This window comes from Pristiophorus japonicus, chromosome 2 (assembly GCF_044704955.1).
Source record: "Pristiophorus japonicus isolate sPriJap1 chromosome 2, sPriJap1.hap1, whole genome shotgun sequence".
Lineage (NCBI taxonomy): Eukaryota > Metazoa > Chordata > Chondrichthyes > Pristiophoridae > Pristiophorus > Pristiophorus japonicus.
The window spans coordinates 58308250-58335590 of record NC_091978.1 but is presented as its reverse complement, the minus strand read 5'-3'; the positions used below and the strand labels follow the sequence as shown (position 1 = coordinate 58335590).

At 43.2% G+C, this 27341-nt stretch overlaps 1 protein-coding gene across 1 annotated transcript in view; it reads left to right on the top strand.

Annotated features, from left to right (window-relative positions):
* LOC139238865 (RNA-binding E3 ubiquitin-protein ligase MEX3C) overlaps positions 1-24323 on the top strand; it is a 38029-nt gene extending 13706 nt beyond the window's left edge. The window contains 1 exon segment of the mRNA XM_070867503.1: positions 17585-24323. Within this exon segment, the coding sequence (XP_070723604.1) occupies positions 17585-18843 (1259 nt within the window). The 3' untranslated portion in view covers positions 18844-24323.
* Positions 24324-27341: the final 3018 nt, after the last annotated feature.

Genomic DNA, 27341 nt, shown 5'->3' with positions numbered 1-27341 from the left:
CCAATATCACTTTATTTTTTTTTTAAAGTAGATCATTGACTGTGAAGTACTTTGGGAGGTCCTGAGGTAGTGAGATGCGCTAGATAAATGCAAGTTCTTTTTAGCCATTACTACTTCTCTCTCTCTCAACTTTGGCCTTTTGTGGTTCTCCATGCTCCCTTCCTACCTTATCAAATTCAGTTAACTGTTCTTTATCATCTCTAAGCCTATCGTGAGAGCCTAGGTTTTTTTAGACGGTGCATTATATGGCCCTCTTCTGGAATGTTCCATTTAATTTTGGGGGAGTGCACGGCCCATTTAACTGGCTGTGTGGCCCATTCAAGTACCCGTGCATGCGTGCTTTTTCCTGTTGTAAAGTTGGCAAGCTGCCTGCCCCAGAGCTCCAGACAGCTGTGAAGCTTAAAGGAAAATTGCTCTTAATGTTTGAGCACCAACTACCGCCTTGAGGGGACCAGAACTGGAGTTTGCATACCATACCTTCAAAACAATTGTGTATGCTAATATAACTGGATGGATGAGCCACCATTTTCTCCAATTACACATTAGGAAGGCCAAAGCTAACTTATCTCCCTAATTTATCTCATTCACATAATCGGTCTACATCTATGACATCTAATCCCTTTTTTAATTACTTCAATCAAGTCATTCCAAGGTCTGCGCTTTTAGAGTAAGGAGACCCATTTGTCTGAGCCTATTGTAATGAAGGTTTTCTTTATTAATCTAGTGGCCCTACTATGGCCCCAAGTTTCCACATGATTTGCTCCTGATTTTTAGGAGCAACTGGTGTAGAACGGAGTATCTTAGAAATTGGAATTCTCCACATTTTAGTTTGCTCCAGTTCTAGTCAGGTAGAACAGTTTCACTTTGGAACAGAATTTTTTTTTCAAAAGGGGGCGTGACCGGCCACTTACGCCTGATTTCAAAGTTTCGTGAGTGAAAACTTACTCCAAGCTAACTTAGAATGGAGTAAGTGAAGATTTTTGTACGCTCAAAAAAACCTTGTCTACACTTTAGAAAATCAGGCGCAGGTTACAAATTAGGTGTAGGGAATGAGGTGGGGAGGGGGAAGGGAAGTCATTAAATTCTACAATCAATCCTTAGTTATATTTATACAAATAAATCCAACCTGAATAAAAATTTATAAGCAAAGAAAAGATTAAATAAACCATGTTCCTACCTGTGTGAAAGTGCTTCAGGCAGGCCTTTCATGTTGGAGACAGGCAGCGGTGTGGCGTTAATGTCTCGACGGCGGCGGCAGCAAGCTTCGAGCTGAGCTGCACTGCTTGAGGCAGGCCTTCATTCTCTTTGTGGCTGGCCGCGAAGAAGCAGCACCGGACGGACCCGAGGCCATTCGGCCATGAGATGTCAGTGGCTGGCCGGCAGCCGAAGAATCAGCGGACCGATGTGAGGCCATTCGGCCATGAGATAGCAGCGGCGTCAGTGGCTGGCCGGCAGCCGAAGAATCAACGCAGGACACACGCAGCTCATTAAGGTTCTTGAGGCCATTCGGCCACGCTTTAGGGACGGAGTCAGTGGCTGGCCGGCAGCCAAAGATACAGCAGCAGCCTTCGAGCTGTGAGGGGGACTGAGGCCATTTGGACAGGGAGAGGCAGCCACATCGACAGTTTTATATTTAAATTTGCAGAATGGGTGCTGATTGTCAACACCACGTATTATTGCAAAGTTGAATTGGCACTCTTATTTCTCCAAACACACAGTCCTTAATTTGCATGCACCAATGCAGCACTGATTCTGCAAGTTTAGCAGTGAAAAGCTGAACTCACTGATTTCAGCAGGTGATTTATTCAGCAGTGCTGCTAAAAGCACTCCTTCACACACAGAAATATCAAAAAAAAAATTACAAGCCTTTGCAGGGGTCCAAGAAACAAATCTTCACTTTTTCTGCAGTATTTTTAAAAATGGCCGAGTGCCAATGTTTGTGTGAAACTGCGCGCACGCTCCAACGCGCACGCGCAGGGTTGCCGGCACCACGAAGGCTAATTTAAATTGTACCTGCCCCCTGCTGCTTAGAAAATCGGCGCGAGTGTTAGGCTCCGCCCCCTGCTGCGAAGAGCGCGTCGCGCCAAGCAGACATCGAGCTCGAGAATATCGGATTTTTTTTTTAGGCGCAGTTTTCGGCGCGAGAAACAGGCGCCCAGCTCAGAGGTGCGCCGTTTTCGCCGCGGCACGAAACTTGGGGCCAATGTATCTCTTCCAGAGTGTGTGTCTCCTACTGTGAGGGAACCAGAACTGAACACTATCCGAGATGGGGCCAAACAATAGTGTTGTACAAGGACACTGGTGTTTTTTGTTTTATATCTGATCATCCCAATACAGTTTTGTTTTTGCTATAGTCACTCAGCATTTTTTTTAAATTAGAGACTCATGCTCTGTAACTTCTTTCCTTCTGAACAAACATTAATCCAGAGCCCAGCATGGCATACACATGCTTGGCATTTGCCCTACCCACATGTATAACACTACATTTATCTACATTAAATGTCATCTGCTAGATGTGATCCCATTGCATTTAGATCAGATTGTTATTTTTTTTCTTCAAGAGCTCTGACGCCAGTACAAATCTTCATCTGACAAGTTGCAGACAGTACTCCTCTTTCCCCCCCCCCCCCACCCCACACCCCCCCCCCGGCTCTATTATTTATTCCAGATTATTGTGAGGAGTAACAGTCCTAACTGATAGGAGCATAAGAAGCAGGAGTAGGCCATTTGGCCCCTCGAGCCTGCTCCACCATTTAATAAGATCATGGCTGATCTAAACACGCACTCAGCTCCACATCCCTGCCAGCTCCCCATAACTCTTTATTCCCTTATCGCTCAAAAATCTGTATCTCTGCCTTAAATATATTCACCCAGCCTCCACAGCTCTCTGGGGCAGAGAATGCCACAGATTTATGACCCTCAGAGGAAATTCCTCCTCATCTCAGTTTTAAATGGGCGGTCCCTTATTCTGAGACTATGCCCTCTAGTTTTAGTTTCCCCTATGAGTGGAAATATCTTCTCTGCACCCACCTTGTCGAGCTCCCTCATTATTTTATATGTTTCGATAAAATCACCTTTCATTCTTCTGAACTTCAATGAGTATAGGTCCAACCTACTCAATCTATCTTCATAAGATCTCCGGAATCAACCTAGTGAACCTTCTCTGAACAGCCTCCAATGCAAGTATATTTTTCCTTAAATACAGAGACCAAAACTGTATGCAGTCATCACCATAGGCAGTCCCTTGAACGAGGTTGACTTGCTTCTACACCAAAAGGGATGAGTTCATAGATGTTTCAATGGAGGACCTGATATTCCAGTCCTGAACTCCATGGGTGGAAGATGCCTGTGCGTGGATTTTTCTTAACATGTGGTGACTATTGCACATCAGCCACCACACGGCCTTTATCCAGTGGCAAGGCTAAACCAGGACGACTGGAGACCTGCTTTGCTGCACGGACCTAGTGTGCGCACAGCAGTGTGGGCTGCCCCTGGGCCCTCGGCTCTTCTGGGCCCCGAACCCCAATTTGCCGCTCCTCTGCCACAATCGTTCGCTGCCCCTCTGCTGTGCCTGGGCCCCACCGGTGTTCCTGCCCACTCTCTAACTGGCGACCTGGGCCTTGATGACGTCGCCCACCTCGAAGTCGTCGCACGTTTGGGACGACTTGCACCTGGAAGCTGTAGTGGCGTGCTCCAGCTCTTACACTCCCGACCTGCGGTGGCCACAGCATCATGGTTGCAAACGCTTCAGCCTTGTCTTTTGCACTCGCGTGCTGGGCTCTGCTGTCATTGAGGATGAGGATGTTCATGGAGCCTTCTCCTCCCGTTCGTTGTTTGTTTGTCCACCACCATTCACGACTGGATGTGGCAGGATTGCAGAGCTTTAATCAGATCTGTTGATTGAACATAACATAAGAACATAAGAATTAGGAACAGGAGTAGGCCATCTAGCCCCTCGAGCCTGCTCCGCCATTCAACAAGATCATGGCTGATCTGGCCGTGGACTCAGCTCCACTTACCCGCCCGCTCCCCGTAACCCTTAATTCCCTTATTGGTTAAAAATCTATCTGTGACTTGAATACATTCAATGAGCTAGCCTCAACTGCTTCCTTGGGCAGAGAATTCCACAGATTCACAACCCTCTGGGAGAAGAAATTCCTTCTCAACTCGGTTTTAAATTGGCTCCCCCATATTTTGAGGCTGTGCCCCTGAGTTCTAGTCTCCCCGACCAGTGGAAACAACTCTCTGCCTCTACCCTGTCTATCCCTTTCATGATTTTAAATGTTTCTATAAGATCACCCCTCATCCTTCTGAACTCCAAGGAGTAAAGACCCAGTCTACTCAATCTATCATCATAAGGTAACCCCCTCATCTCCGGAAACAGCCGAGTGAATCGTCTCTGTACCCCCTCCAAAGCAAGTATATCCTTCCTTAAGTAAGGTGACCAAAACTGCACGCAGTACTCCAGGTGCGGCCTCACCAATACCCTGTACAGTTGCAGCAGGACCTCCCTGCTTTTGTACTCCATCCCTCTCGCAATGAAGGCCAACATTCCATTCGCTTTCCTGATTACCTGCTGCACCTGCAAACTAACTTTTTGGGATTCGTGCACAAGGACCCCCAGGTCCCTCTGCACTGCAGCATGTTGTAATTTCTCCCCGTTCAAATAATATTCCCTTTTACTGTTTTTTTTTCCCAAAGTGGATGACCTCACACTTTGCGACATTGTATTCCATCTGCCAAACCTTAGCCCATTCGCTTAACCTATCCAAATCTCTTTGCAGCCTCTCTGTGTCCTCTACACAACCCGCTTTCCCACTAATCTTTGTGTCATCTGCAAATTTTGTTACACTACACTCTGTCCCCTCTTCCAGGTCATCTATGTATATTGTAAACAGTTGTGGTCCCAGCACCGATCCCTGTGGCACACCACTAACCACCGATTTCCAACCCGAAAAGGACCCATTTATCCCGACTCTCTGCTTTCTGTTAGCCAGCCAATTCTCTATCCATGCTAATACATTTCCTCTGACTCCGCGTACCTCTCTCTTCTGCAGTAACCTTTTGTGTGGCACCTTATCGAATGCCTTTTGGAAATCTAAATACACCACATCCATCGGTACACCTCTATCCACCATGCTCGTTATATCCTCAAAGAATTCCAGTAAATTAGTTAAACATGATTTCCCCTTCATGAATCCATGTCGCGTCTGCTTGATTGCACTATTCCTATCTAGATGTCCCGCTATTGTGGGATCGCTTAGCTCTGTTTATAGCATGCTGTTTTTTAGCGTGCATGTAGTCCTGTGTTACAGTTTCCCCAGGTTGGCATCTCATTTTAGATACGCCTGGTGCTACTCCTGGCATGTTTTCTTACACTGCTTATTGAATCGGGTTGGTCCCCTGGCTTGATGGTAATTGTAGAGAAAGAGATATGCCAGGCCATGAGGCTACAGATTGTGGTGGAATACAATTCTGCTGCTGCTGATGGCCCACGGCGCAGTACTCTAGGTGTGGCCTCACCAATACCCTGTACAGTTGTAGCAGGACTTCTCTGCTTTGAGGGGCTCCACTCGAGACCGATGTTCTCGTTGAGCTGCGCAGCCACGCAGCAGTCTAGAGCTACCGCCAGCCCACCCATCAGCTTTTCAATGCAAAAACCGTGCATGCATGGAAATTTGAATGGACCACCTGACTATTAAAGGGACCGCGCACCTCCCAAAAATTGAGGGAACATTGCTAGCTTCATTCTCCACCAATGTTCTCGTTAATTTTTTTTGGAGTGTGCAACCCCTTTAAGGGACAATGGGGCTCATTCAAAATATGCCACGTGCGCGGTTTTTCCCATTGAGACGCCGGTGATTCAGTATAACACAACTCAATGCAGAGTAACGCCTCCACTTTAAAATTCATAACATACATATTTATTTCTTGTGTGCAGTACTTAAGCTTTTCTCTCTCAAATTTAATCAACCACGGTTCTGCCCTGCTACTTATTCTAGTCAACTTATTTTTGTATTTTCTGAGCTACCTCAGATTTCACTGCTCCTCCTAGTTTATCATTAGCAAAATTTACACATTTGTATTGAATTACTGAATCCAGTTTTTTGAATTAGAGACAGTACTGGTCCCTGGGGTAACCTGCTCAGAACTTTAAAAGATCTATTTCTTTTCTTCCCACCGCCCCCTTCCCGACCTTAACTAATTTGTTAATTCATTTGGAGTTACACTGGTTTAAACTCTACTTGATCCTAACTATACATCTATCCTGCATGCTTTTCATTGTGTCCTTTTTTTAAGTTAATCCACTTGGCCTCTGTTGGAGTGTTGTTGAACACATTTTTCTCTCCTCCCCAACCCATCAATTTGCTTAAGCTGTTCTTTCATTTCTTTTGAAGTGAGCTTTCGAAAAACCTGGCTTCAGATGTGTGCAATATTTGAGTCCTAGATCATGCCACACCTCATCATTGTGCTGTCGCCTGAGGGTGCCTTAACATTAATTTCCTGTATGTTGTCTGGATAATTTTTTTTAATTACCAGGTTGAGATGTGCACTGCCTCTTGTGGCAATGCAATGCACTTATGAAGCAGTGATATGTTATGTTGATGGATTTCAATTCCAAACTGCTTGGGTGTATCCAATTTGTATTTGGTTGATTTTTGAATACAACTTTCCTGTTTTCTCACAACTGCCTTGTATCTTCATACTCTTGTTCTTCTGACCTGATGGTCTACACCACATCCCTAGTGTTTGTTTTGTCCTTTTTTACATGTCCAACTCAAGGTTAATTTTATAACTTTTCAGATCGTAGAATAATACAGCACAGAAGGAGGCTGTTCGGCCCATTGAGTCTGTGCCTGCTCTTTTGAACAGCAGTCCAGTTAGTCCCACTCCCTGGCTGTCTCCCCATATCCCTGCAATTTTTTTCTCCCAAGTATTTCAAGTATGCAGGATCAACAACTTAATGTCTCAGGTTCCCTGACTAGGGCTATACCCCTCCTGATCAATTTAATAGTCCCTCTTCAAAATTCTCCCATTCCTTTTTCAGGTTTCATAATTTTGTTTTCCTTGTGCCTACTTGAGAAGTAAGTTGCATTTCTTGGTGCTAAAACGGCTACATATGTTCAAGTTTCTTGAGCTCTAGGTTGTTTGGGACAACAACCTACTGAGTCTTGTACTTTTGTCTTTTTTAAATCCTCTTCCTCTTTTTAATACCTGGTGACACCTCCCTACTGAGAGCAATTTATTGTCTTGCTTACTCCATGACTTTGTGCTCAGTACACTGAAATACTATTCCACGAAGCAGTCTTATTTAATGGACCCCACGTCTGGTGGATGTTAAACATCAAAGTTGCAGCCTGTAGACTAAGGCGGAGATCCTTAAACTTTTTTTTGTCAGAATTCATTGTTCGACATTAAATGTTTGTCTCCCTTGAAACTCGTTTTTCCCCACCTCCAAATCTATACTATAGAAAATTTATTAAGTGCTTGCGTTCTACTTGCACATGAATTGGGCATTTGAAAGAAAATGCTCCAATCTACTAGAAAATGCAGTAAAATATCCCAGTTGGCTTGGGGATGTGTTTGTACTTTTTGTGGAATTCGAAGTGCTATACTGCTAAAGTATGTGCTGTTTGGATGTTTCGCATATGTATTGTTAAGGTATACATTGTCCGCTGCTTTTGAAAATTGTATTGATTCCTGTGAAATTGGAAAGAACTGCAAACGTTTTTTTTTAAATCTATAAAATTCTGGGATAAATTCTTAACCATTCAAAAATTAGTGAGTTTTCACTGGGGGAAACCTCCAACAGAAATGGCAATTACTTAAATACAAGAATCTGCTTATTGAAATTTTATCCAGCAAAATATTTAATTTTAGTGCGCTGAACAAAGATTAAATGAAGCTTATGTGGGCAGACTGGAAATTCAAACTCCCATTGGTTAAAGCAGTAGCTTTGAAAAGGCATAGGTTGCCTTGTGGGCTTTTCTAATGAGCTTGTGTCTGAATATTTGGCATTCATCATACAATAGTTTACGTACATACGCAAGCATAACACAAAAATTGGTGCACAGTTTTGTATATTTGATGCTTTAACTCTAACTCTAATCCCTTTCCATGCATAACCCATAAAATTCTTCTCATTATGCAAGGACCATGAAATTTGACATCAAACCCTGTGAAATATTTTCCTGAGGCAATTGCACAGATTTTTTTTCAATTGGATAAATTGTGGATTTTTTTAAAATGACAGCTCAGCTTTTAATCTTTCCCAATCTCTGTTTGAAAAGAAAGATATGCATTTATAGCATCTTTCATAACCACGGGACTTCTCAGTGCTTTACAGCTAATGAAGTATTTTTTTGAAGTGTAGTTACTGTTGTAATGTAGAAAATAAGAGCCATTTTCTGTTAATATTTTCAACTTCTTGTTGTGCAGTGGAAACTTTGGGCATTCCAACTAATTGGTTTCTTGAAGAGCACTTAACTGTGCAGTGTTTCTTATAGAATTAAATAATGCATATTTACTACAACCATGCCTACTGTCAAACAGTAGAACGGTTTGCCTCCCTGAAGCAAAGTAACTTTTTTGGGGGGAGGGGGAAATTCAAAACACCAAAGGTTGATCAATAATAGATGTGCTCATCTGTGTCTGACTTTTCTTTCATTTGGGAAATTCCAGGTTAGTAATTGCTGTTTGCAGAAATCTTTTGGTGGTTAGGATAGGAAGAATGTGTGTCCCTTTTTAAAAAAAAATTGGGGATTAAACGTTTGAGAGGTGAGCGTTGCGATGTGTGGAGAGGCAGTCGGGACTTTGGCGAGAGGCCTATAAAAGGCACAGCAGTGAGTCTGGGGCCCAGCATCAAGGAGGTGTGTGGAGAGGCGTGCTGGTGCAGCTACAGGGAGAAGGTGAAATAGAAAGGTGACGTCACAGCCAAGGGGATAAGTAATTGGCTGGTGATTGATGAGTAGTTTTTCTTTTTTCTCTTCTATAACTTTAGCATTGTTGCCAATTTAAGTGTATCTAAGGGTTAAGTCATGGCAGGAGAGCTCGGTCACGTGATATGCTCCTCCTGTACCATGTGGGAACTCGAGGACACTTCCGGTGTCCCTGACGACTACCTGTGCGGGAAGTGTATCCGCCTCCAGCTCCTGATGGTCCGCGTTGCGGAATTGGAGCTGAGGGCAGATTCACTCTGGAGCATCCACTATGCTGAGAATGACGTGAGTAGCACGTGTAGTGAGTTGGTCTTACCGCAGGTGAAGGGTCCACAGCCAGACAGGGAATGGAAGACCAGCAGGAAGAGCAGTGCAAGGAAGGTAGTGCAGGGTCCCCTGCGGTCATCCCCCTGCAAAACACATACACCGCTTTGAGTACTATTCAGGGGGATGACTCATCAGGGGAAGGCAGCAGCAGCCAAGTTCATGGCACCATGGCTGACTCTGCTGCACAGGAGGGCAGAAAAAAAGAGTGGGAGAGCGATAGTGAATAGGGGATTCAATTGTAAGGGGAATAGATAGGTGTTTCTGCGGCCGCAACCGAGACTCCAGGATGGTATGTTGCCTCCCTGGTGCAAGGGTCAAGGATGTCTCGGAGCAGGTGCAGGACATTCTGAAAAGGGAGGGTGAACAGCCAGTTGTCGTGGTGCACATTGGTATCAACGATATCGGTTAAAAAAGGGATGAGGTCCTACGAGACAAATTTAAGGAGCTAGGAGCTAAATTTAAAAAGTAGGACCTCAAAAGTAGTAATCTCGGGATTGCTACCAGTGCCACGTGCTAGTCAGAGTAGGAATCGCAGGATAGCTCAGATGAATACGTGGCTTGAGCAGTGGTGCAGCAGGGAGGGATTCAAATTCCTGAGGCATTGGAACTGGTTCTGGGGGAGGTGGGACCAGTACAAACCGGACGGTCTGCACCTGGGCAGGACTGGAACCAATGCCCAAGGGGGAGTGTTTGCTAGTGCTGTTGGGGAGGAGGAAAACTAATATGGCAGGGGGATGGGAACCAATGCAGGGAGACAGAGGGAAACAAAATGGAGACAGAAGCAAAAGACAGAAAGGAGATGAGTAAAAGTGGAGGGCAGAGAACCCCAAGGCAAAAAACAAAGGGCCACTCTACAGCAAAATTCTAAAGGGTCAAAGTGTAATAAAAAGGCAAGCTTGAAAGCTCGGTGCCTCAATGCAAGGAGTATTCGGAACCCAGGAGAGGGCTCTGAGCTAGTTAGTGGGTGAGAGCTCAGATGAACAGGACCCCAAAGAATGCAAAGGGCAGGAGGCAACAGAGCAGAGTAGCACTGGGGTAAGTGTAAACCACAAGATGATAGGAAGAGACAATATGTATGAATATAAAGGGGCTGCAGGAGGGGTTAAAACTAAAAATCATGGTTTAAAAACTAGTATTAAAACACTCTACCTAAACGCACGCAGCATTCGAAATAAAGTAAATGAGTTGACGGCACAAATCATTACAAATGGGTATGATTTGGTGGCCATTACAGAAATGTGGTTGCAGGGTGGCCAACACTGGGAATTAAACACACGGAGGGTATCTGACAATTCGGAAAGATAGACAAGAAGGGAAAGGAGGTGGGGTAGCTCCGTTAATAAAGGATGATATCAGGGCAGTTGTGAGATGATATTAGCTCTAATGAACAAAATGTTGAATCATTGTGGGTGGAGATTAGAGATAGTAAGGGGAAAAAGTCACTGGTGGGTGTAGTTTATAGGCCCCCAAATAATAACTTCACGGTGGGGCGGACAATAATCAAGGAAATAATGGAGGCATGTGAAAAAGGAACAGCAGTAATCATGGGGGATTTTAACCTACATACCGATTGGTCAGATCAAATCGCACGGGGTAGCCTTGAGGAGGAATTCATAGAATGCATACGGGATTGTTTCTTAGAACAGTATGTTACAGAACTTACAAGGGAGCAAGCTATTTTAGATCTGGTCCTGTGTAATGAGACAGGAATAATAAACGATCTCCTAGTAAAAGATCCTCTCTGAGTGATCACAGTATGGTTGAATTTGTAATACAGATTGAGGGTGAGGAAGTAGTGTCTCAAACGAGCGTACTATGCTTAAACAAAGGGGACTACAGTGGGATGAGGGCAGAGTTGGCTAGTCTGTTCCGAGTCTACTTTCAACGGTGATTCAATTGAGGAACAGTGGAGGACTTTTAAGGAGCTCTTTCATAGTGCCCAACAAAAATATATTCCAGTGAAAAAGAAGTGCGGTAAGAGAAGGGATAACCAGCCGTGGATAACCAAGGAAATAAAGGAGAGTATCAAATTAAAAACCAATGTGTATAAGGTGGCCAAGGTTAGTGGGAAACTAGAAGATTGGGAAAATTTTAAACGACAGCAAAGAATGACTAAGAAAGCAATAAAGAAAGGAAAGATAGATTACGAAAGTAAACTTGCGCAAAACAAAAAAAACAGATAGTAAAAGCTTTATATAAAACGGAAAAGAGTGACTAAAGTAAATGTTGGTCCCTTAGAAGATGAGAAGGGGGATTTAATAATGGGAAATGTGGAAATGGCTGAGACCTTCAATTATTTTGCTTCGGTCTTCACAGTGGAAGACACAAAAACCATGCCAAAAATTGCTAGTCACAGGGAAGGGAGGACCTTGAGATAATCACTATCACTAGGGGGGTAGTGCTGGACAGGCTAATGGGACTCAAGGTAGACAAGTCCCCTGGTCCTGATGAAATGCATCCCAGGGTATTAAGAGATGGTGGAAGTTATAGTAGATGCATTCGTTATAATCTACCAAAATTCTCTGGACTCTAGGGAGGTACCAGCGGATTGGAAAGCAGCTAATGTAATGCCTCTGTTTTTAAAAAAAAAAAGGGGCAGACAAAAGGCAGGTAACTATAGGCCGGTTAGTTTAACATCTGTAGTGGGGAAAATGCTTGAAGCTATCATTAAGGTAGAAATAGCGGGACATCTAGATAGGAATAGTGCAATCAAGCAGTCACAACATGGATTCATGAAGGGGAAATCATGATTAACTAATTTACTGGAATTTTTGAGGATATAACGAGCATGGTGGATAGAAGTGTACCGATAGATGTGGTGTATTTAGATTTCCAAAAGGCATTCAATGAGGTGCCACACAAGGTTACTGCAGAAGATAAAGGTATGCGGAGTTAGAGGAAATGTATTGGCCAGCCAATTCTCGATCCATGCTAACAGAAAGCAGAGAATCGGGATAAATGGGTCCTTTTCGGGTTGGAAATCGATGGTTAGTGGTGTGCCACAGGGATTGGTACTGGGACCACAACTGTTTACAATATACATAGATGACCTGGAAGAGGGGACAGAGTGTAGTGTAACAAAATTTGCAGATGACACAGATTAGTGGGAAAGCGGGTTGTGTAGAGGACACAGAGGCTGCAAAGAGATTTAGATAGGTTAAGTGAATGGGCTAAGGTTTGGCAGATGGAATACAATGTTGGAAAATGTGAGGTCATCCACCTTGGGGGGAAAAAAAACAGTAAAAGGGAATATTATTTGAATGGGGAGAAACTACAACATGCTGCGGTGCAGAGGGACCTGGAGGTCCTTGTGCATGAAACTGCATGAATCCCAAAAAGTTGGTTTGCAGGTGCAGCAGGTAATCGGGAAGGCGAATGGAATGTTGGCCTTCATTGCGAGAGGGATGGAGTACAAAAGCAGGAAGGTCCTGCTGCAACTGTACAGGGTATTGGTGAGGCCGCACCTGGAGTACTGCGTGCAGTTTTGGTCATCTTACTTAAGGAAGGATATATTAGCTTTGGAGGGGGTACAGAGACGATTCACTAGGCTGATTCCGGAGATGAGGGGTTACCTTATGATAGATTGAGTAGACTGGGTCTTTACTCGTTGGAGTTCAGAAGGATTCGGGGTGATCTTGTAGAAACATTTAAAATAATGAAAGGGATAGACAAGATAGAGACAGAGAGGTTGTTTCCACTGGTCGGGGAGACTAGAACTAGGGGGCACAGCCTCAAAATACGGGGGAGTCAATTTAAAACCGAGTTGAGATGGAATTTCTTCTCCCAGAGGGTTGTGAATCTGTGGAATTCTCTGCCCAAGGAAGCAGTTGAGGCTAGCTCATTGAATGTATTCAAATCACAGATTGATAGATTTTTAACCAATAAGGGAATTAAGGGTTATGGGGAGCGGGCGGGTAAGTGGAGCTGAGTCCACGGCCAGATCAGCCATGATCTTGTTGAATGGCGGAGCAGGCTCGAGGGGCTAGATGGCCTACTCCTGTTCCTAATTCTTATGTTCTTATGTAGGTGTTGGGAGTACTTGCTCAAAAGTGATGGGCGTATCTATAAATATAAATGTTTCAGCACACCTGATCAATCTTTGACAAAAGTTGCATCCAAACTAGAAAGTTCTGCTTCTCCATGAACCAGTGTTTTTTTTTAATTCGTTCACGGGATGTGGCAAGATCAACATTTATTGCCCACCCCCAATTTCCCTCGGAAGGTGGTGGTGAGCCGTCGCCTTGAACCACTGCAGTCCGTGTGATGAAGGTACTCCCACAGTGCTGTTAGGGAGGGAGTTCCAGGATTTTGACCCAGCGACGATGAAGGAGCGGTGATATATTTCCAAGTCAGGGTGGTGTGTAGCTTGGAGGGGAACTTGGAGGTGGTGGTGGTGCTCCCATGTACCTGCTACCCTTATCTTTCTCGTTGTGTGTTTGGGAGGGGCTGTTGAATAAATGTTTTTTGTCACAAAAACGCTGAATATTTTCTTTAGCGGGTTCAGAATTTCAGCTATACAGAACTACTTTCTCTGAAAGTAGCAGGACAGGTAGATAAGGTGGTTAAGGCATAGAGTATACATGCCTTTTATTAATCATCATCATAGGCAGTCCCTCAAAATGAGGATGACTTGCTTCTACGCCAAAAAAAGGTGTTTCGACTGAAGAACCCAAACTATATCCTCAAGGGTGGAAGATGTCTGGGTGGATATTTTTAACGTATGGTGGCCGTTGCACATCAGCCACCACACGGACTTGACAGAGTTAGGTCTTGGTCCAGTGGCAAGGATTACCCAAGACAACTGTAGATCTGTTCTGCTGCATGGACCTAGTGCGCGCGCACATCGCAGTGTGGTCTCGCAGGTCGGGGCCTCCATTATATATAATACGAAGAGGCCTGGAATGTAATGAAAAAGGAACAGAGAAACACATGTCATGCTCCCTCTTAGATATGATCAAAACATATGATGGTATGGTGTAAGCCCTAAACCCTATTGGCTATTCCAATGCTTTCCTGGCTGGCCTCACATCTTGCACCATTTTGTAAACTTGAGCTCATCCAAAACTCTGCTGCACAAATCTTAACTCTCTCAAATTCCCGTCTACCCCGGTGCTTATTTGCTCCTGAGCCGATAATGCCTCGATTTTTAAAATACTCATCCTTGTTTTCACATCTCTCCGTGGCCTCGCCCCACTCTATTGCTATAACCTCCTCCAGCCTTGCATCCTTCCAAGATGGCTGGCCTCTTGCGCATTCCCAATTTTCATCACTTTACCATTGGTGGCCGTGCCTTTAACTGCCTAAGCCCTAAGCTCTGAAATTCCCTCTCTAAATCTCTCCGTTTCTTTACATCTCTCTCCTCCAAGATGCTCCTTTAAAACCTATCTCTTTGACCAAGCATCTGATCACCTTTCCTAATATCTCCTTGTACAAAAACAGAAAATGCTGGAAATACTCAGCAAGTCAGGCAGCATCTGTGGAGAGAAACCGAGCCAACGCCTCAGTTTGATAACCTGACGAAAGATCATCGACCTGAAACATCAACTGTGCCCCTCTCTCCACAGATGCTGCCTGACCCGCTGAGTATCTCCAGCATTCTGCTTTTATTTCAGATTTCCAGCATCTGCAATATTTTGCTTTTTTTTTACTAATATCTCCTTATGTGGCTCGGTGTCAAACTTTGTGTGATAGCTCTCAAAATTTGCCTTTGATTAGCTGAGGCATAGAATACAAGAGCAGGGAGGTTATGCTTGAACTGTATAAACCACTAGTTAGGCCACAGCTAGAGTACTGCGGCAGTTATGATCACCGCATTACAGGAAAGATGTGATTGCACTAGAGAGTGTACAGAGGAGATCTTCGAGGATATTGCCTGGAGAGAATTTTAGCTGTGAGGAAAGATTGGATAAGCTGGGTTTTTTTCTTTGGAACAGAAGAGGTTGAGGGGAGCCCTTATTGAGGTGTATAAAATTATGAGGGACCTAGGAGTGGGTAGGAAGGACCTATTTCCCTTAGCAGAGGGGTCAACAACCAGGGGGCATAGATTTGTAGGAGGTTTAGAAGGGATTTGAGGGGAAATCTTTTCAGAGGGTGGTGAGGATCTGGAACCCACTGCTTGAAAGGATCGTAGAGGCAGAATCCCTCAACACATTTAAAAAGTACTTGAATATGCACTTGAAGGGCTGTAACCTACAAAGCTACGGACCAAAAGCTGGAAAGTGGGATTAGGCTGGATAACTCTGCCGGCACGGACACAGTGGGCCAAATGCCGACCTTCCGTGCTGTAAATTTCTGTGATTTCCCCCACCTCAAATGTGCAGGATTTGGATATGCTCAGTGGGTCAAAAGTTTAAAACACAACCTTGTTATTCTAGCTGTAGATTTTCCCCGATGTCAGGAGGGTGGTACTACAAGGCAGCATTGTGAAGATCACATTTGCGACCTGCATGAATGGAATGAGATCTCATCCATGGCCAGAGTAAAATGGTGGGCGTAAACGAGTACAGGTACAACGTCTGAAATCTGACAACCTTGGGACCTTGCCGGTTTTCGGACCTTGCTGTTGGCGCTGCTCACACCCGCTGATCCACTGGTTCTCGCGGCCCCCTGGCACTGCGGTTTTTACAGGTTTCCTCATCCCTCGTCGCCATCTTGGCTGCCATAAAAAAATGTCCAGTTTTCAGACAATTCCAGTTTTCGGACAGTCGGATTCTCGACATTGTACTGTACTACCATCACCACTTTGCTGCTAGGGAGGTAACAAAACCCTCTTCTGTGGTAGGTCGTCATGTCTTTAGTGGCAGCACATCAAATGTGAAGGGTCTACGCCTGTGGAAAATTTTAATCGCTTCGTGATGGGTGGTGATTTGTATCTTTTTTAAACGTCCATTTTGCAGAGCAAAATGTTGTAATTTAAATCTGTACAGTAACAGTGAACCAGGAAAAGGTGGGGCTAATGTAACACTAACGATTACAAATACTCCCAACACAACAGAAATTAAAACTGCTCGAATATTTTCCAGAACAGGTGTTTTGGAGGGAGTTGTTTTCCATTAATAAACTGCACAGGAAGCTGCTGCTTGTACATCTGGGATAAAGCAAAGTGCAGTGTTGGCATCCAATTGCATTTACTACTACCCTGAGGCTAGTCACACTTCCACCATCATTAGTTCTTTGCTACATGTGCTGGCCTCACTCCAGCAGGCCAGTTCAGAGATAGAGACAGCAGAACTGCTTGGAGTCAGACATGCATAAATGTGTCACGTTTGAGGCTCCGTCTGGGAGGAGTTTTCGAGGTTACTTTTTAGGGCTGTGGGCTAGTGCAACGTTGTGACCACTAAACAAATAGTTCCTTCCTGCAGTGCTTTCTGGATAGAGTGGGCTTTCTGCTAAATGAACTGGACTTGTGTCACATTGAAATGAGAAATGCACAGCAGGAAGAAGTATTTGCATCTCGCAGGTTGATGGCAAGAGTTTGAAGTTTAATTTCTCCACCGTACAACATTGTGTTGTGGAACATTTGGAAAATGTATTTTTTCTGGTGATCTCCAATCACGAATCAACAGGCAAGGAGTTCCAGGGTGAATATTGCTTCATGCTCAGCTGCTAGAAGGTGTGTGTACAAGAGGCACGTAGTTTGGCAGGATTTTCCTCCCTGCAGGGAAAGCAGTGCCTCCCAACAGTCTGTGGATTGGTGGTATATCCTGTGCATGACCAATCTGTTGTGCCACGCAGTGGGACATCAGTGGGCTGCACCACTACATTACTTTCAAAAGAGCTATCCTATTTTGCTTTATCCACATAGCCTTGCACAGTTTTCCTTACCAAGTATATATCTAATTCCCTTTTGAAAGTTACTGTTGAATCTTTTTCAGGCAGTGCATTCCAAATTGTAACAACTGAGTTTTATATTTTAAAATATCCCCTTGTTTCTCTCCTCTCCACACACACGCCCCCCCCCCCCCTGCTGCCGCCTTGGAAAATGTTAAATGGTGTTTCCATGTCCTGTGTGGGGATAAAAACTAAGGGTTACAATCATTTCTTTTTAAAATTGAAACATTTCTGTGTGGACTATGTATTTTATGAAATCCTACACCTATAATACCTTCTAAATTCAAAATCTCTGATCCTAATTTAAGATTATGCAGTGTAAAATACCAGAAAATGCTGTTTGGGGAAAGCTAATTATGATGAACATGTTTGTGTTGCAAATGCAGATTGCATATCTTTCTTTGTATACTTGGATGTTTTACTAACTAATTTTTTCTTCCTCTTTCTCCTTCCTCCTCCCACCCCTCCCCCCCCAAATGTCTCTAAAGGTTGCAAAATCAAGGCACTGAGAGCAAAAACCAACACTTACATCAAAACTCCAGTTCGAGGAGAGGAGCCTATTTTTGTCGTCACGGGAAGGAAGGAGGACGTGGCTATGGCTAAAAGAGAGATCATTTCAGCTGCAGAACACTTCTCAATGATACGAGCATCTCGAAACAAAAGTGGAGCAGTGCCTGGGGTTGCACCTGGAATAGCGGGCCTCTCTGTACCTGGCACCCCAAATCTGCCTGGGCAAACCACCATTCAGGTCAGAGTGCCCTACCGTGTGGTGGGTCTGGTGGTAGGGCCCAAGGGGGCCACAATTAAGCGCATTCAGCAACAAACCCATACATACATAGTCACTCCCAGCCGTGATAAAGAGCCAGTGTTTGAAGTGACGGGCATGCCTGAAAATGTAGACCGGGCCAGGGAAGAGATCGAAGCGCACATTGCTGTTCGTACTGGCAACTACATAGAAATAAATGAAGAAAACGACTTCCATTCCAACGGCACAGACGTGAGTTTCGACAGCAGCGGATTCGAGTCGACGTGGGGAAAGATGAACTCTCTTCCTCCTGCCCGCAATAGACTTCTCTCCAGCTACAGAAATGACAGCTCGAGCTCTCTCGGCAGCGGATCAACCGATTCCTACTTTGGAAGTAACCAGATGGCTGACTTCAGCCCAACCAGTCCATTCAGCGCAGGTGGTTTCTGGTTTGGAGAGTCGGTCGCAACCATGAGCTCTGAAGATCTGGGGTTTGAATCTCCAGCCTTTGACCCCCTTCCAGCCACGCCTCAGTCTGTGATCTGGTGTCCATTCGAACAGGCAAATCCTGTTGGCTTCGGTAATGAATCGACAACTGGCACAATAGCCTGTGACAGTCAACCTACTACCCCTCGCCTATCACCAACCTTTATGGAAAGCATAGAGCTCCCCCTTGCCAGAAGGCCATGCAGTGACCCCTTGAACATGGCCAGTCAAGTTGGGCTTCCAGTATACATCTCTGCCTTCTCCAATGGTACAAGCTACTCCTCCTCCAATGGCAGCACTACTTCCGGGTCACCCACTGACTCGTCTGGCTCTGGAATGGCTCGGGGGAAACGCGATTGTGTGGTCTGCTTTGAAAGTGAAGTGATTGCCGCCCTGGTGCCGTGCGGCCACAACCATTTCTGTATGGAGTGTGCCAACCGAATCTGCGACAAGGAAGAGCCAAAGTGTCCAGTGTGCAACACACCTGTTACTCAGGCCATTCGCATCTACTCTTAACTCAATGGACTACTTGGGAGGGTGGTAAATGGGCACGAAGGGTTGGGAGGGTGGTAATTGGGCAAGGATGGGGAGAATGTACGTTGGTACTTGTCTGAAAACTTCCTAATGCTAAAATGTGACTGTTATGTAGTTGGATTCGTAGGATTAGGCTACGGGTTTTCTGTAAATTTAAATAAGTTGGGTAATACCATTTTTGTTAAGCAAACTCATTTCATGGATCACAATACAAGATGGGTCAGTTTATTTGAGAATATACATGCAGGATTTGAAATGTACTTACAACAGTGCAAAAGTGGCCCTTGAGCTTTTTGTTTAATTTTAAGCTTTGCCACTCAGTTCCCCTTTTCTAGAGGGATGTATGTTCTGGATATACAGCCTCCAGTTTGATTACCAGTCTCTGCCAAATTTGCTGAACTCTACCAATGCGGCAGTAAGGGTGCTCCAGCTGGCTTCAGTGCCAACTAAAGCAAAATCACCCATTGTTCCCATTCCTGACTTTATCTAGTTGTTCCTATTGGAAAGTATGTAACGTTTGGATGAGGTTGTGACACCCTCTAACAGGTCTAATAGCTTGTTGATTTTCTCCCCTCTTTCCCCCCTCCCCCCTCAGTTTAAATGTGAAATGTGTCCACTTGGGTAAGGTACCACAGGGCTGCTGGCACCCATGGAACTCTACCCCAGCAAGAGCTTTAAGGAAAGCAATGAAAATGGGCACAAGGAAGGCAAAGTTAGGACTTAAGAAAACTGATAGAAGTAGTATGATGGACGTGAAGCATCCGAGTAAAATTGGCTATATACTAGAGGATATTTGAAGGAGATTTGTTGTTCTGTGGGGGTGGAAGACCTGGTAACTCATTAGTGAGTTGTGAAAGGTTTTTCCACTCTTCCTCCCCCACTCCCAAGTATTGTTTTATTACGTAACATTTTAAAAAATGTTGAATAAATTGTGCTTATGATGGGAAATGTGATGTGGTTATCACACACCTGTGAACCAAATTGAACCAAGCAGGTTATAGCCTTGTGTATTGTATTAATTGTCTTGTGTGTGTCTAACACATTCCGCTTGTCTATAACTGAGGCAAGATTAAGTGCAGGATGCATGAACACAAGCTTTTACTGTGAGGAAAAATCGAGAAATGCCCCTTAAATATTTGATGGGTGGGGGGGCAACTCTTGGTTTTCATATTTATGGACTGCTTTGGTGGGGTGGGGGAAATGAGGAAGATGGTGAGCTCTTCATCATCCTTCCTTTTGGGTCTTGATTTTCAGTCAAGTTGGCGAACAATCTGCACCCAAGCTGCTGGATGGTGCGTCAGTGTTCCGAGAGTGAGACTCTACATTCTTGGTTCATTCCCTGTGGGGAAGCATTTGGCTAATGGAACAACTGAGTGATTTTCAGGTGGACCTCAACCAGTGTCATGCCACCTCCCCTCGCGGTTGCTGCAAAACCCTTCTATTGAAGATTTCAAAACCTCAGCAACCTTGGATATAGCCACTTGTTCAGGAATGACAGCTTCAACCTCTTTAACCATACTATGTCTCTATGCCCGTAGGAGACCACACAGTGACTTGTTCTTTCTTGATACTTTCTCTCCCCATAAAATCTTTATTTTTTGTTCTCATCACGTCAACCTACCCAAACTGGTCAGTAGTGAGCAATAACCACCTTTCTTCCTTGATGCTATCTTGTAAGGTGTTCAGAAGCATCTAGTGTTGGTGACCACCCTCTGAGGGGAAACCTCTTGGTGTTTCTTACTGCTACCCAGGATTGGTAACGAGTCAGATGAAGAATCAAAACTACAGGGGTGTTGACCTATACCCCGCCACCACATTAAGCCACACGTTCATTTTGTAGCGTAGTTCAGAATTCCCTCATTTTTCCATTAAGGAAACTGCAAAAAGTACTTTGCTGGGATTTTGATGTTTTGCAGATTTAATTTCTGGTCCGTGATTTTCAAACTGCCACACTCCATGCTATCAAGATTCAGCCAGGTTACCTATGAGCTTAAACTATAGTACTGATCTGTCCGGAACATCTCGAGTTCTGAACTACCTGAATCTACAGATCTTTAAGGGTAGCTTTGGGAATAGGTAAAACCAGTGATTGAAACACTATCATATCATTTGGTGTTAAATTTAGTTGGTGCAGAACCACTACTTGGTTTGGCAGTGGTAATTACAATTTTTTCTGTTGCATGGTAACTCTAAGAGTTGGTGGCTGTATTTAAAAAAAAAAGGGTTAATTGAACCACTTTTGTTTTAATTGCAATTTGGCTTTACTGGTTTTATTGTGTAACCTGTGGAAAACAAAATTCCATTGCTTTTTATTTGATTCCTTTTTTTAAAAAAAATCAAAACAGTTTAATTTCCACACTGAGTGCTGATTCTCTCAAGAATTAGGTAACTATTGAAATTGAATTGGTTTAGACACACTTGTACCCATTATGATCCCATAAAGATGCTGGATTTGGGGTGGCTGAATGGTATCAGCAGGACCAATGTGTAAAGAATGAGTTGAGCCACATATCTTCACATTTATTGTTAAGAGTTTGGATATTGGGGGAGGGTGGACTATCCCATGGTTTTAGTTACAGCTCTTTGTAGATTGATGGATGGATTGATGAAACCGGTGTTTCTGGTTTAAGACAAACTAACTGTTCCTGTAAGATTGTTTTTTTCTAAGAATGCAGACTTGCCAGATGTTTGACTAGGGATCACTGTCCAATTTGTCTTATGGGCACAATGGGCCAGACTGATTTGCACCTGTAATAGGTTGCAACCAACCTCCTGTTTTGTGACCGCCAGTTTTTTGGACACCTATCTGGTAGTCTTCATTGCTGAAACCTTCCATTTCTGATTCATCAGCAGAACATTCATTAGTCAATCTATTTAGCTTGCTTAAGACTGAAATAGATTTTGCATGTGGTGTAATGAAGTTTATGGTCAATGAGAATTTTAACATTGGCAGCACATGGAGAAATATGGAATGCTGTCTAATTTTGTAACTGATCAAAATGGGATGCATTATGATCTAAATATGTCCTTGGGAAAATTCCAAAATGATGCCATCAAATATCCATATCTGTTTGAAATCCATACCACTACAAAATCAACATGTGTATATCAAATCTTCCTCAGTTCAGGATGAGGAATGTCTTCTGTCTAGAGATGGGAAGGTGTACTTTTGGAAATTCAGCCAAGTGGGAGACCCCCCAAGAGAATATGCTTTCTAAACTCGTGAGCCTCCTGCAGCAGAAATAGTAAATGCAATATGTTCACTTTTTGTAATCATTCCAGTTTTTTCTCCATCAAACCCTTAAAAACGAATGAATATTTCCAGTTACAATATAAGCTCTCTAAGATTCTATAACCTCTTGCATAAATGTTACACTCAGCTTGGGAGTGATGTAACAACTTGCTTATCTTTTTAGCCAGACAATTATGTAACTATTTAGATCAAATTGTGCATGCTTCCCTCTTCCTCTCCCCCCGACCTTGTATAGCCCCAAAATGCAAGTGTCTTACTAAACTGTCCATGTGCTGGGGTGTCTTTATACAACAGTCCTCTTTTAAAACTGTTTATCGCTGGGTGCATTTTTTTGCTAGGTTTGTAGCATTTGAGGTTTTTTTTGCTCTTCTCTTCCCTCCCAACGAAACGGTCTCTTAGTGATCCTTGCTTTATGGGCTTATGCCTCTGTTCTTGGTTAACCAGAGGTATCTGCTCCACTTTGTTAATAGTGATGACAGACTTGTTTCACAGGGCAGTTAGTTGGAGGGATGGGTCTGTTAAACTGTGAAATCTAGGTTAGCACTTTACACTCACTCCCCTAACATTTCCTGGAGTTTATTTTGCATTCCTGTTCCTGGAACAGATGTGCGTGGCTGTACCACTGTTTTCTAATTCCCAAATATCTCATTTTAATTGTGTTGTCAAGGTGGCCATGCCATGTAATTGTTATAAAAGCAAATTGGATATAAATCCTTTTTATTTTTCAGCCAACAAAATTACATTTCAAATAAGTGGACCAGTAGTGAAAGGCTTAACCATTTCTGGTGATAAATTGAATGAAAATAACTTGGAAATATTGAGCTGTTCTGAAGTATGCAGCCCGGTGAGTCCTAATCAGAGGCTTGCAGTTTTGTTCCAGCACTGCTTATCAACCATCAGTTCGATGAACTTCCTTTTTAAATGCAATATGGAAGTGATGTATACCTTTGCACTTTGAGTAGCAGATGGGGTAAGTTTGCATTGCAGACCATTTCTTTCTTCCCGCCCCCCCCCCCAACCCGCCCCTCCTACCTTGGAGCAGGATGCAAGAAGAAAATTAGGGGAGGGACAACAAATCACTTAAATAAATTAATTTGACTTGAATAAATTGATCCTTGTATGCTTAATAATGTAGATGCAGCAAAACCATGATCGAGGTCTAATGCAGAGCTCAGCAGTTCAGTGAGTAGTTGTGTCCCACAGAGCAGGAAGGTCCCATGTTCAATCTGTCTATGCTGAGTTCACTGATTCCAGCAGGAGTGGCATTTGGGACACTAGATTGGCATCCCCGGGTTGCTGAGATGGACTGTTGGTTCATGATTGCAGTTACGCAAACCAGAATTCCCTGCAATTTAACACCCTGCTTACACTCACTGTGAAGGCTCTCGCACAATTGAACGCTACTTGGGTGAAATGTCGGGAAGCAACCGGCATCTGAGGGTCCAAACCCCTGGCAAACAGCCAACACCTACTAATGAGGGAAGGGGAGAAGATTGGCGGTGGGGGAAATTGTTTAAAAAGGGAAAAGCAGAGGTCTAGTAGATTTATTTTCCTACTGCCATACAACAGCATTATTTCTTCAAAATACAAAAATGGTTTTTGTTCTCCACTCAACAAGGGCAAGTTTAACTTCTGTACTTGTAAATATAGATATATTCATCTAGTAGATATACAATTTTATTTTTATTTCCACTTGAAAAGTTACATTTCGTATTCAAAGTTTACAAAACTAAAGGTTTTTATTTCGAGGTTTTTTCAGTATGAGAATTGCCTTGACGGCATCTATGATGTAATGCGTAACTTCACTGCTAATTTTTGCTTGTAGACTAGTTGATGTCAGTATTAAAATTAAAACTAGTTGCCATCTTGGAATAGATAATGAACGAATGTTCACTGAGCATGTATTTTGTATCGGTAAAACTTTAAACTGCATTGTACACTACGATTGAAAAGCCAAGGAAATTACACACAAGTGTGTACTATTTCTATTTAAACAAAAACAAAATCCACACAAACTGAGAATGGCAAAAACATACCAATAGTTTAGTATTTGCTAATTTTACTACACCTCGTTTGTTATGTATATGTAGGGAAGTGATAGGGATATAAATTGAATTTATTGAGTAAAGTTTAAAACCATATATTTTATGATAAAGGGCCTTTAACTTAATGTGGCCAAAGCACTGATATATATTTGCTGTAAAGAGAATTATAAGAGTTTTATTTTTCTGATATTAAAAGTTACTTAATAAAGTCGGTTTCCATTAAAATTGACTCGTCTTGATTTGTGTTGCTGCTAATATCTGGTTTTCTTTCGAACTCACAGGGTGACTGATTCGATGTAACTAATATTGGGTTATATCAAATATAAACAAAAGCTGAGGATTGGACCGCATGTGCTAACCTAGAGAACTAACGCAACCTGAGAACTTGAATACCTGTGACTAAAAGTGCTATGGCATGCAAAAACATAGGAACAAGAGTAAGCCATTCAGCCCCTTGGCCTGTTCCACCATTGTCAGATCATGACTGATCTGTATGTCTACTCCATTTGCCTGCCTTTGCTCCATAATGCCTTCATGCTCTTGCTAACAAAAAGTGATTGATCTCGATCTTAAATTTCAATTGACACAGCACCCACAGCCTTTTGACAGAGCAAGTTCCAGATTTTCATCACCCTTTCGTGAGGAAAAAGTGCTTCCTAATTTCACTCCTAAATGGTCTAACTCTATTGACTGGTGTCTGCTTTTTCTGCATTCCTCCACCAGAGGAAAGGGCACATTGGAACATAACTCGAGCTGTAGGCATACCTCTCATTCCTTCATTTAGGTATGTGAAAACTTTAAGTGGTGAAGGTGCAAGCAAGTTTTTTTTTGGTGGGGGGGGGGTGGGGTAAGCATGTCTCCATCCATATCTTTCCCCTGCCCCATATTGCTTCTGCATTCCATTTTTTCCCCTCCACCAAGATCCAATATCCACCTCCTAGCTGGTGCCCCTACTGTGGCACTGAACACTAAGTGGGCATAACTGCTTGCAGGTAAGATCTTGGGAGGAAGTCTAGTACACAAATGTGGACAGGGCTCTCAATAATTGTGTCAAATAATTGCTATCTAGTTTGCCCGGCAGGAAACTGAATCAGTCACTCATTTTGCGCCTCACCCAATTTTACTTTCCATTGAAATGGAGTGTCAAGAAAGCAGTTGATCCGATCCCATCAATTTCCCACCTGCCTGTTCAGGTTAAAATTCTGTTAAATAACCTGAACTGTTAGCTCTGTTTAGCAGGTCAGGCAGCATCTGAAGAGAGAGTTTCCAGCATGTTCCATTTTTATTTTAATTTAAAATTACCCCCTCAGTATGTATCAGCTCAACAGAGCTGGGACCAATATCCTGCATGGGGGGGGGGGGGATGGGAATCTGAAAATAGATTCAGTAGGGAGGGGAGTAAAGCTGGAATTAGAAAGCAAAAATAAAGAAAGTGAGCTTGAAGCAGAGGAAACGAGCAGGAAAAAACAAATTTAAAGGCACTTTGTCTAAATGCATGTAGCATTTGTAACAAAATAGATGAGTTGACGGCACAAATTGAGAGACATGGGTATGATCTGATTGCTATTACAGAGACGTGGTTGCAAGGTGACCAGGACTGGGAATTAAAAATTCAGGTGTATTTGACAATCCGGAAGGACAGACAGAAAGGAAAAGGAGCTGGGATAGCTCTATTGATAAAGGATGGAATCGCTGCAATAGTGAGAAACATATTGATCAGGATGTTGAAACAGTTTGGGTGGAGATAAAGAATAATAAAGGGAAAAATCAATGGTGGGCATAGTCTATAGGCCCCCTAACAGTAGTAACTCTTGGTCGGAGCATAAACCAGAAAATAGTGAGGGCTTGTAAAAAGGGAACAGCAATAATCATGGGCTGAATGGCCTGCTCCTGCACCGATTTTCTATGTTTCTATCATGGGTGATTTTAACCTCCATATTGATTGGACAAATGAAATTGGTCAGGGTAGACTTGAAGAGTTCATAGTGCATAAGGGGTAGGTTCCTTGAGCAGTATGTAACGCAATCGACCAGGGGGCAGGCTATCTTTGATCTGGTCCTGTGATATGAGACGGGATTAATAAACAATCTCCCAGTAAAGGATCCCTTTGGAATGAGTGATCATAGCATGATTGAATTTCAAATTCAAATGGAGGATGAGAAAGTTGGATCTCTAACCAGCATACTAAGCTTAAATAAAGGAGACTATCAAGGTATGAGGGCTGAGTTAGCTATAATCTATTTTCCCAGTCCACTTTAAAGTGTAGGACGGTTGTTGAACAGTGGTGTACATTTAAGGAGATACTTCACAACTCTCAAGAAAAGTATATTCCAGTGAGGAGGAAAGGGCGTAAGAGAAAACATAGCCATCCGTGGCTAAAGAAATAAAGTACGGTATCCAATTTAAAAACAAGGGCATACAATGTGGCCAAAACTAGTGGGAGGACAGAAGATTGGGAAGATTTTAAAAGCCAACAAACAATGACTCAAAAAATGATTAAGAAAGGGAAGATAGACTAAAAATAAACTAGCACAAAATATAAAAACAGATGGCAAAAGTAAGTATATAAAGAAGAGTGGCTAAAGTAAATGTTGGTCCCTTGGAGGACGAGACCGGGGAATTAATAATGGGGAACATGGAGATGGCAGAAACTCTGAACAAATATTTTGTATCAGTCTTTACGGTAAAACAATATTCCAACAGTGGATCATCAAGGGGCTATAGCGGGGGAGGAACTTATCACAATCACTTAAGGAGGCAGTACTCAGTAAGGTAATGGGACTAAAGGCGGATACATCCCCTGGACCTGATGGCTTGCATCCTAGGGTCTTGAGAAGTAGCGGCAGGGATTGTGGATGCATTGGTTGTAATTTACCAAAGTTCCCTGGATTCTGGGAAGATCCCAGCAGATTGGAAAACTGCAAATGTACGGTCCTATTTAAAAAAGGAGGCAGACAAAAAGCAGGAAACTATAGACCAGTTAGCCTAACATCTGTGAGTGAGAAGATGTTGGAGTCTATTATCAAAGAAACAGTGACAGGACTTTGGAAAAGCAAAGTTTGGTCAGGCAGAGTCAGCATGGATTTATGAATAGGAAGTCCTTGTCCATAATTTAATACAAATACAGGATCATTGTTTTCAATCTCGCGTGACACATTTGCACTAGCATGGTATACACTTTC